The sequence below is a fragment of the Scleropages formosus genome, chromosome 10 (genome assembly GCF_900964775.1).
Source record: "Scleropages formosus chromosome 10, fSclFor1.1, whole genome shotgun sequence".
In the NCBI taxonomy this organism is placed as follows: domain Eukaryota; kingdom Metazoa; phylum Chordata; class Actinopteri; order Osteoglossiformes; family Osteoglossidae; genus Scleropages; species Scleropages formosus.
The window spans coordinates 22620975-22632823 of record NC_041815.1 but is presented as its reverse complement, the minus strand read 5'-3'; the positions used below and the strand labels follow the sequence as shown (position 1 = coordinate 22632823).

General features: G+C 42.9%; 1 protein-coding gene across 1 annotated transcript in view; it reads right to left on the bottom strand.

Annotated features, from left to right (window-relative positions):
* Positions 1-1402: 1402 nt before the first annotated feature.
* Positions 1403-11849, bottom strand: part of LOC108932297 (somatolactin-like) — a 71860-nt gene continuing 61413 nt past the window's right edge. Inside the window, exons 2-5 of the mRNA XM_029255886.1 lie at positions 8566-8790; positions 4613-4726; positions 3177-3356; positions 1403-1603 (exon numbers count right to left, since the gene is read on the bottom strand). Of these exons, the coding sequence (XP_029111719.1) occupies positions 1403-1603; positions 3177-3356; positions 4613-4726; positions 8566-8790 (720 nt within the window). The remainder of the gene's footprint in view (positions 1604-3176; positions 3357-4612; positions 4727-8565; positions 8791-11849) is intronic.

The window sequence follows — 11849 nt, the reverse complement described above, 5'->3', positions numbered from 1 at the left end:
AAAAAATCCAGAGGTTTTGCTTCTGTCCTTATGCAAACACCGGCACTGACAAGAGACTCGATGTTGCCATGGGGACCGAAGAACTTTGCAGTGGTCAGTTTCATTGTTCCTCAGAGTCCCGGACTGGCTAACGGTACACAGTAATTAATGGTGCAGAATAATTTCTCCCTATTTTTTCCCCCAGAACGGTAATTAAAAATGAATGTAAAAAAAACTGTACTGGACGCACTAAACTTTTCAGTGTCAAGACCACCAGAAACACTGTGGTGAATGCAGTGAGTAGCAGATTTCATATTCATCTGAGAGAGAGAAATATCTTATTCTTCATCAGAATCCCATTCGGAAGCAATATCTCATTTTTATGATTGTAAACAAGTAAACCTCAACGCACTGAATTCCTTTCCTATGAAACTGTAATGAAAGATCCTGTGGCTTATATTTCATCACTTTCCGGCTCAGTTCATTTGGATGAGTTTCCATATTCTGAAAGGATTTCTCAACTTAATTCTTATTTAGACCCTTAGAAATAATTGATATAAGCGCGAGGAAACTTGTCATAAACGCGCCATGTATCGGTATTTCGTGTGAGCACAGATTTAGGTGGGGGCGATATTAGGAATATCACTTCAAATGTGATTAAAAATCCCGTTTGGATTTCAACGATTCGGCCCAGAGTGCCAGCCGTGGTGTTTGTTACCTCTATTTTACCTGTGAGAAAATCTTCACTTGATCCCTTGAAACCTCAGCATATATTCAGCATTTTTTTTTTTTTTCTCTTGTTCACAGTGAACTCTTTTTTATTTCTTTTTTTTTTATTTCTCTCATACTGAGGTGAAGGCAACTTAGCGGGAAAAAAAAAAAAAAAAAAAAAAGAGAACTCACAAAATTCACAGGAGGGGTGACCGATTAGTCAGAGCAGCCAGAAAGTGGGAAGGAATATAAACTTAGGTTTGGAACTGCAAACCACCGGTGGTAAACAGGCAGGTTTTTCCAGAAGAGCCACATGCAAATGAACGAGCGAGAAGACCCTCCGTGGCCTCGACGCTGCGTCGAAAACACGCGGCTGCCCCCGTGGTCCCCGGCGCCTCTCTGCCTGCGTGCGGCCTTGCTGATGCGCGTCGAAACAAAGCGGGGCCGCGGCGCGGCGCGCGAGGTGAGCCGTCCGCCGCCGGGGCGGCATCTGTTCCTGTGCCTGTGTTCCCACGCACTCCACTTAGCGAGGGCAGCAGCAGCGACGGGCAAGCGGAATGCAGGATAGGGGAGGGGGGCTGCAGCCAGCCAGCCTGGGGACGAGGAGGTGAGTATGACTCAGGTGTTAGCTCCAGGTGACTGCGGCAGCGGGGGTGGGAGACTACGGGGGGGGGAGGGGGGGGGAGGTCAGGGAAGAGATCCGCACCGTCGTTCAGAACAAGAAGCAGCCGAACTTGTCGGTCTGCCTGCACTTGAGGAGCTTGAGGAACGTCTCCATCTTGTGAGCATCCTTCTTGAAGCAGGTGAGCAGGGTGTAGTCCCTGAGGACCGAGTCGGGCATGTCGAGCTGCACGTCGTAGCGCTCCAGGCTCGCCGTGAACTCGGCCGACGTGAACACGCCTTCGTCCAGCATCTGGAGGACAGAGCGACGAGGCAGGGGGAGTCGTGTTGCTCTAAAACAATGAGGCGAACGTGGACAATGGCCTAGGGGCTCCGAAGTCTGGGGGCGCCGAGTTTAAAAACTAAAATCAAAAAATAAATTGTAATCTTGAAAAAAAATTAATAGAAAACCTTACTTATTAATAAACATTTAACTAGAGAACTGAAGATCTGCCACCTTACATGTTAAATAAACCTCGTATGACATGTCGCTCCCCTAACTCTTTACAACTTTGTAAGTAACATTTCCTGTGAAACACACTGTTGGTCTAGGCAGTAAAGAGAAGATGTCTATTTGTTCCCTTAATGAACTTCAATATTCGACAGTAATTTCCAGCCCTTTCTCAGGCACGGTACAAATTTGTTCGTGCTGCTTTTATAATAATTGCATATGTGCTATGCAAAACATAGCCGCATAAACAATTACATAATATGTTATCGATACATTCAAATGTAATTTTTCCTTATTCATGATCCACATCTATCTATCTATCTATCTATCTATCCATCCTACCAATACCACCAGCTCCACTGCTACTGCTACTACCCCAACAATCTCTACTATGCATCTAAGTATTTCTCCCACCGCTGCTTCTACAACTCCTACCCCTACCATCAAGAATTGTTGGATTTTGCTAATAAATTCTATAACTTAAATTCTATAAACATTAGATATCGGTAGACCCGGTGTTTAACCTCGCTGGAGTTAGGGTTTTCGTAGGACTGCGATGTAACAATAAAACGCAAACTCTGCTGTAAATGTAAAACTAATCAAGGACACGCCAAGAGCGAAAAAGAAAACAAGCTACCCCTGGAAGCAGAAGGAGCGAAGACTCATATTTCCACTAATTTAACGGAGCAGAACGACTTTTATGGACCTCCGGGAAGCGTGGTTATTTTAAGATTATTTTTAAGTTAGCGGTGCGCCGCTGAAATTTACGCGTGGCCGAATGTGAGAGGAGCCTCTTGCAGAAACTTCTCGGGAATTTACAGCCCTCTCTAAGTGTTTGCGGCCTATCAAGAGGGAGAGCTGCGCAGTTTTTTTAATTAAACATGTCAGTGCGGGGAGAGAGAGCTTGATCTACGTTTACAGGCAGAGGCTTAGGGGTGCTCTTCCAGCACAGCGGACTCAGTCTGCCAGGAGATATAAAGACTCAATTAGATGCGCATCTGAGGAGGTATAAAGGGACGTGATAAGAGGTGCAGCGATAGGGGAAAACACAACAAGACCCCACTGCTCCACCTCGGAGATATTTTAATTAATCACCAAAGCTGGCTCACAACCCTTTTCCATAAAGAAATATTCCTTAATTTTTATTTTCGGATACGGTGAGGGGAGGAGTATCATGTGAGTGTATTTTGGCCGATCAAAATCTGACTGGCAAGCTACGTTTGGTCCAGAGAAGGCTTCCTGCATGACCGAGCCCCTCTTAACGGAGAACGCGCAGCCAGTCGCACTCTGAGCGCTGCTACTTTGTAAATCTGGAGGCTCCGTCTCCTACGCGTTCAACGGATCTGCCTGGGGTTTCTGCCACGGCTTCGCTGACCTTCCTGATGAGGACCGCGACCCCCTGCTCCAGGCTCAGCAACTTGTCCGACACCCATTTGGTTTTGTTGAGGAGAGCATCAGGAGCATCGTCATAGCGTTCCAGCGTCGTCTGCAGGTAGATCATTGGCTCAATCCAGGACTGGATCAACATCAGGACGGAGTGAAGAAGCCATTTGTCCTATGGAAAAACTAACTGTGAGATGACCACAGACTCCATCACTGTGGTTAACTATGCCTAGTGTGTCACTAAGGCACACCGTTTAAACAAATAATAATTTTCATGGCGACAGGTAAGAAGGCTTTATGAGGTTTAGTTAGCAAGGGGGTCTGGTGGCCGCTGTGTGGCAGGACTGGGGTTTGAGTGCTGCTTGGGGTGCATTGCAACGGACTGGCGCCCCGTCCGGGGTGTGTCCCCTCCCCATTCGGCCTTGCGTCCTATGTTGCCGGGTTAGGCTCCGGTTTGCCGCGACCCCACTCGGGACAAGCGGTTAAAGACATTGTGTGTGAGAGGTTTAGTTATGTTCCACCCATGCAGGAGGATTTAATGATTCAGCAGAAGCAATTAGCAAAATCGAATCAAAAGTTTAAAGATATTTAAATGTTTTGTTCATCGTGGCAAAAAATAAATGAATAAAACTAAAAAGTAAAAAATACAACATTAAACAAAGAAACAAATAAAGGGGCTCTCCAGTTATAAAGGTAATTTGCACTATCTGAAAGGTCACCCGCTTATCTAAGAGAGACATCACAGAGCTGGGTGATGAGGTAAGAGTGATGGTCTTAAGTTTTCAAAGCATGTTCACTTTGTGGATAAAATGATGATTAGCAGTTATCGATATTGTCGCCAGCATGCGGTTATGTTTTTGCCGTCTGGTCGCAGGAGGAATAGCAGTAGAGCCCGTGTTTGTCCTAGTCAATTCATTCTCCTCTACGTTTTAGATGGTCTCTGTAGCCATGTGTTCAGGGTTAGGGTTAGGGTTAGGGTTAATGTTCATCTCCTTGCACCTGAGGCCTGGATTCTTTGGTGAAGAAAGATCTCAGTTATTGACTTTTGAAACTAGAGTGAGTGGAAGCTGACCATTATAGAGTTGACCCTCGTGACCTGCTGTGTTCTGGGATTTTACAGAAACTTTACAAATTTCTCAAAATCACTGCCTAAATGTGCTGTTTTGGAGTAAAGGAAGTGCCAGAGGGATGGAGAGATTCACTGAGAGAGAAAACATCCATATTGGAATCAGGGTGTAGTGGCTAAAACCCAAAACTTATTGATTATAGTACACGGAGGGGGCTGTCCTATTAGAGTACTGAGAAAGGTCTCGAAGCTGAACACCTCCGATAACAATGTCCAGCTTCAAAGATACCAGCAGCTTCTAAGCTGGATTGAAGTTGCAGATAGGAGCAAAACATTGAGGGAAATCTGTACTGTCCGCTTACCGAGATCTGCTGGAGTTCACTTTTGGACCCTGGGATGGCGAAGGACTTGGTCATGCACATGTTTCCTCCTCGGTTGCGCTGGGAGTGCAACGCAAAAGGTACAAACATGTCCTCCTGCAAAGCGACGCCATGGCATTACTTACATTAACCACACAGCTATCATTGGAAGGATCATGAACATCTTTTAAGATAGTGTTATTCCTCTAATGAGATAATGCATGAATCTGGAATTCTTCTTCTTCTTCTTCTTCTTCTTCTTCTTCTTCTTATTATTATTATTATTAGCATTTACATTTACATTTATTCACTTAGCAGACACTTTTCTCCAAAGCGACTTACAATGGGTAGTGTTACGAGCCCACACACCTTATTCACCAAGGTGACTTACACTGCTGGATACACTACTTACAACGGGTCACTTCATCCATACATCAGTGAAACACAGTCTCTCTGTGTCACTCTCACATATTATTATTATTATTATTATTATTATTATACACTGTATCTATAAACACTTGTCCAATGCAGAATCATGGTGATTCAGAGTCTATCCTGGAAGCTTAGGGCACAAGGCATTCACAAACTATCCCCAGAACTGAACCCATAGGGTAATCTCTCTCTCTCTCTCTCTCTCTCTCTCTCTCTCTCTCTCTCTCTCTCACACACACACACACACACACACACACACACACACACATTCACTGAAACATACATACAAAAAGGGAAATTCAGAGCCAGCAGTTCATATGAATCCACTGAAACTTGTACCCTGGCTTCCTCCACAAGTTTGAGTGGACAAACACCAAGGCCATCCTTGTGCTTCCCATTCATGATCGTCACAACCTGTGAAACTCTTTTGCCCCCATTCTGGAACGATGTTGGTGGTATTGCCTGGCAGCACTTTCACTGCAGACCAGAATCGTAAAACACGTGTGCAGACTGGACCCACTCTCCAGCTCTGTTCCAGCCACTTTACTGACTCATTTTGTCCTCGCAGTTCTGAAACCGGGGTTGTGCTTTCACATTGTTTGCAGAGCGTTTGGGGGGGGGGGGAGGAAATTGTTCTTCTAATGCCTTTTTTGGGCAGACAAAGAACATTGCTGGCAGCAGTCATATGTACCCACAGGACAGCTTGACTGTGCACAATATCAGCCAGATTATTCACTGCGATTATTATCTAATTTACTTGATATATTACATAAATTGGAGCCTACACTCGTATGCACGTGTACTTGCCAAGCTGTACAAACTACGTTAATTTTTTGCTCTGCTGCTATTCAGACATAGTAAAGAAATTGAACAAAATGAGCCTGTTGGACTTATTAAATGTTGCAGCAGAAATTGTACGTATAATATTATTATATTTTAAATTGATACCAATGAGGGTTTTAAAAGTATCATTCCGCACTGGAAGCCGCAGGGCCTCTCCACTGACTACCTCCATCTCACCTAGTGTATTAGAAATTAAAAAATACACACACACATCTTCTGAACCACTTGTCCCATACAGGGTCACGGGGAACCGGAGCCTATCCAGCAACTCAGGGCATAAGGCCGGAGGGGGAGGGGACACACCCAGGACGGGAAGCCAGTCTGCCGTAAGGCACCCCAAACAGGATTCGAACCCCAGACCCACCAGAGAGGAGGACCCGGTCCAACCCACTGCGTCACCGCGCCCCCGAATTATAAAATAAATTAAAAAATAAAAAATTTTTAAAAAATTAAAAATTCATGAAACATATTGTTTTATAAACATGTGTCGTGTCATTTTGTCCCATACACCAATTTCCTGAAAATACAATTTTCATCCCAAGCATGATGACCCAGGTATTACTGTATTATGTTCAGGTGCCTTCTCTTACAACCATTGAGCTAAATTCTTACTTTTTTGCAGATGTTTGCTTTTAAATTCTTTTTTTTTTTTTGGTGAAAAGTTATTGCAGCTATGTAGTGAACGTGTTCAGCTAAATGAGAGGGCTCTGGCATCTTATGCTTGCACCGAGCATCCTGTGCCACTTGGCGCAGGTGGTCCCACAGTATTTTTCCATCACAATCTCTGAATCAAAAAGATTGACAGGTTAAACCTGACCTCCTTTGAATATGTAGCTTCTAAATTGTTATGTTTTTCACCTCTTGTTTTTTTCTCCACCGCCCACCCAGGGCCTGTTCTGCATTTTTATTAAAGCTACTGGAGCTGCTCATATTGCTGGCTCTTCATCTAGGGGCCTGCGTTTCCTTGGCAATTTCAGCGCTCCTGTTGACTCTTCAGAAGGTGCGTTTACTGTCAATTTTATGCAAATACTGGACTGCCTCGATATTTTTTCTACAATACCTTGCAAAGAAAACAATGTCATATACTGGACATTATCGGCTCCACTAGATTCTGCCGGCCACCTTGTAATATTATTCATTTTGACGTTTTAATCTCCTCCACGTCAAACTCAAAATAAATGGGCTATATCATTTCATAGTTAATTAAGAACATCTTTGCAGACAATGGTGTTGTCTTGAAGAATTGGTGAACCAGAAAAATAATTCACTGTCTTGTGCACGGTCATCAGAATTTCTTCAATGATAATAATAATAATAATAATAATAATAATAATAATAATAATAATAATAATTTGTTTATGCTTTTTTGTGAGCGTTACATTACTCTGCTGTACAGAAGGGTGTATGACTGTATGGAGTTTACTGTAGCGTGTCCAGCATTGTAATTCACCTCGGATAAAGCCAAAAGCCATTGTATGCTCCTTTGGGGGGAAGTGTCTGTGAAAGGAATAATGTAAATGTCTCTGGACTGTGGGAGGAAACCAGAGCACCCCGAGGAAACTGACAGGAACACAGGGAATACATGCAAACTCTACACAGACTGCGTCGAATTCAAACCCTAGTAAAACCTACAGCCCAAGAATTGTGAGGCACTAATGCAACCTGTTGTGTCATCATGCTGCCCTTTATAAGTTATTATTAATCTTTATTTGGCTGAGTCCTCAAGCATAACATAAGAAATAAAATGAGGAAAAATTTAAATTCAGTGGACATCTATGTAAGGAGTTTGGAAAAACTCACTTAGAAAGGATTGCTAAGAAACAGAGAGTTACTAGTAAAAAACTCTGCCTAACAACCATAGCAATGGTGCAGTAAATAGCAGAGCTTTACTGTAATTCTACATCATTTATTTAATTCTTAAATTGTGCATGCACCCCCTCCGCCTTGTGCACACCTTTAAAAAATAATTTTTCGTTCAGTTCTCAACCGATTTGGTTTGTACCCTTATTCACACAATCCCCGTGACTCAAGCTGGGCTTGGAGCTGAACCTCGATTTATTCACTAAACTCCCACTCCTATGTCCCATTCCAGCTAAGATCTAACAACATGCTGTGTCACCCCCATGGCAGCCTGATGTACTATCTAATGATTTATTCCATGTACCGTGAATGAAGGACTAGCCCATGCGTCCTATTTAATACCACACTGAGTGCGTCGCATTATTCAGTGTCAATTTGCCTGCGAGCTAAATGCGTTCTGGTAAACACCTAGCAATCTTCGAGTTCTCGCAGCTCTCTCTCAGACGAGCTATGTAATTATGCGAGTAAATGATCATTTTCGTAGGCCTTATCTAACGCTGGAGCAACCTCTTTTGTTTCTGCTGAAGCTGACGCATAATGAAAGAGCAAGTGTGATGCGTAAGAACATTTCCTATTACGATAATTGTTCCTGTTTCTGTTCGGATCGATTATCTCAGAACTTCTTCGAGTGAACTCGGCATGATACTAAATCACGTTTTATCATTTGGTGAAAGACCATCAAGAAATAAATGAGGTTCGTCACTGAGTATGGCCATGGAGTGTCGTTCAAAGAACTGCGCTGTGCGCGGAAACTGATATATGCAGAATGTCAGGTGCGTGTGTTCGGAGGAGATGGTGCGCGGCACCCTCGGGACACTCACGAACAGCGTGCAGGACTCCTCGGACACGCGGTAGATGAGCTCTGCGTGCTGGATGACTCGGTCCAGGAGCTTGTCTTGGGAGATGGAAGTGCAGCGCGTGATGCTGCCCTGGTCGTCCTTACAGTCCAGGGGGTAACCCAGAGAGCCCAGGCTGAGCCACAAGAGCAGAGTGCACCCGCAGCCCTGAATTGCTGACACACACACACACACACAGAAATAAATACACTGGTTACCATTCAGTAAACAAGCATGACCTGCACACAAAGGTACGCATTGCTCGCAGCATAGAGCCTAAAGACATATCATAAATTCGGCATCACTCCTTTCGCTACCATTCATTATCTTTTTAAATGTCCTATATGCAAAAATTCACACATGCCACCTACTTTAAAGTGGATACCATACCTTTCACTTTGCTCATCCTGTGGTAAATATCCACCCTTCCTACATTTGCGGCCACGGCTGATTGTCTTTATATAGAGCTTTATACAGGATATGAATGGATTTATGCTCTACGCACATTTGTAACCTGTGACCTGTGTAACAGGATATTTTCTTGCATATCAAGTGGACATTTTCATTATGCATTGTCTTCAAGCCGAAGAGAAGCTTCTTCGATGCCAGTAGTCATGGAGTGACCTACGTTCCGCTGAATATACGACTTTTAAAATGACAACATTCTTACATGATGGTTCATTGACGTAAAGTGCGGATCAGCAAGGTGTGAAAAAAGAATATATAAATATTGGTTTTTATTGTTGAACAGACACAGCCTAAACGTATGCCACTGCTATATATATACATATACATATATATAGGGGTGAGGTGACGCAGTGGGTTGGACCACAGTCCTGCTTTCCGGTGGGTCTGGGGTTCGAGTTCCCCTTGGGGTGCCTTGCGACAGACTGGCGTCCCGTCCTGGGTGTGTCCCTTCCCCCTCCGGCCTTACACCCTGTGTTACCGGGTAGGCTCCTGTTCCCCGCGATCCCGTATGGGACAAGCGGTTCTGAAAATGTGTGTGTGTGTGTGTGTGTGTGTATATATATGGGTGCGGTGGGTTGGACCGGGTCCTGCTCTCCGGTGGGTCTGGGGTTCGAGTCCCGCTTGGGGTGCCTTGTGACGGACTGGTGTTCCGTCCTGGGTATGTCCCCTCCCCCTCCGGCCTTACGCCCTGTGTTGCCGGGTAGGCTCCGGTTCCCTGCGACCCCGTATGGGACTAGCGGGTGTGTGTGTATATATATATATATATATATATACACACACACACACAGTATATATCTGGGCTACTTGAGAAAAGCTGGATTATTTCATTCTTTAATTGTTTTCCAAATGAAAAGTGTAACTGTTAAGTTTGACTTTGCATTGGTGATTTATATAGCCTAAGATCCAGGATATGTTTATGGATATGTCCTTGCTGAAGTGACCCTCAAACATCCTCTGCAAGAGTCAAGGGCACTAGGGACCAAATGGACTTTGCTGGAATAGATCTATAACCAGGTTAAAAAATGAGAATAATGATGTCATACAATTCTCTTGTACCCCTCCTTAGAGATGTGATTGGATCACCCCCCACACACACATACACACACATAGACAACCCGCACACCAACCCACAAGAAACTATTCTTTCAGCTGAAGCTGATATTCTTAATGACTCAGAGCACGGATTTCATGGGATACGGCTGTGCCAAGCAGGAAGACTACTTAATAAAAGTAATTCACACAGGAATACTGAAATAAACCACAGTGGGTGTGTGGAGGAGTTCATTAAATTGTGCATATTGTAAATTTGCCCTTGATTACTGCACTGTATGTTTCACATATAAAAGGACCCCTCCTCCATACCATATTTCTAAGTCTTAATCCAATTGGAAACTGGAATGGATGATTACTGTTGGCCCATTATGTAATTAAAAACCTGTTTTGTTTGGTACTGAATATTTCAAGGACACCTTTTTCAATGCTTATACCATTCTGCTGGGAGAGCAGGGAGCTATATAGAAATATCTTGCACTTCCCACGCAGGAAGAATATTGTATTCCATCATAAAAAAGGTTTTGCAACAATGTCGCTGCATTCAGAAAGGATCATCTGTGCCTATAATGGCAATTAGGCATTAGGGAAGAAAAAAAAAAAAAAAAAACCTTATCTCAGTGTCGATTGCTCAGTTGTGATTATAGGCTATTTATTTTCATGAAGGTTTTATCCCAAACAGATTTACATATTGGTTTAAATGCATTTACACCCACAATTAATGTAAAGTGCTCTTAACACGAAACTGAATTTATTTCCAATTGAATTACATTTTAATTTATGTATAGATTTTTCTCTTCAAGATTTAATAGATTTGTAATTAATCATTGATGCAATGGGACTTGCGATTTAAATGTGACTGCTCCATTTAGATAGTCCAAACTGGCAAATAGAAAGCTTTTTCCCTTTCAGAATAACTATGTTGGAGCAAAATAATAATAATAATAATAATAATGATAGAAAGATAGATAGACAGATAGACAGATAGATAGATTATTCTGAATTACTCAAATAGAAATTAAACAGTAAGAGGAAAGCTCAAAGAAGACACTTGTACTGTACTCCGAGGGCACACAAGTAGTATACTTCATCCAGTTAACAATACCTTTTGAAGACGCAATGGAGGACGCTTTCTAGAGGAGGAAGTTGAAGTATGCCCACTTGGCTGCTGACGTGAGGGAGTGAGGCTGGCAGTGCTTTATTAGACTGGTGGAGGTAGTTGCAAGAGGGTTTGTTGCAAAACCACGTCGCTGTTGATGGACTTCGGTTTTAGGGTTGGTTGTTAAAGGCAGCAGTAAAAAGCTTGTCTGAGGCAGTGGAAAGATCTAGCCAGTGGTTGTGGCTTAGGAGCACAAGGGTTTTGATATCTTACCCTGTGTATTATTGTATGATATCAGCTAATTCATTCAAGAATTTATGGGAAGAGTAAAAATTACAGTCATTGCTTGTCATCAAAGTTTCTGTGTCAAACCCCTGCACCTGCTGTAGTACCCTTGACCAAGATAATTACCACAAATTTCCCCAGTAAAGTGGATTAATAATTGAAACTTAGTTCTCAAAGACAAATTAATAAATTGTCTTGAACAAAGGTAATAGGTAAATAAATTACAGTATCAAAGAACGAGGAAGCAGAACTTCCCACTTTGGTTTTGATATTAGTTAGGTAGTAGTAGTACTAGTAGTCATAATAATAATAATAATAATAATAATAATAATAATAATAATAATAATAATCCACAGGATTGTTATCA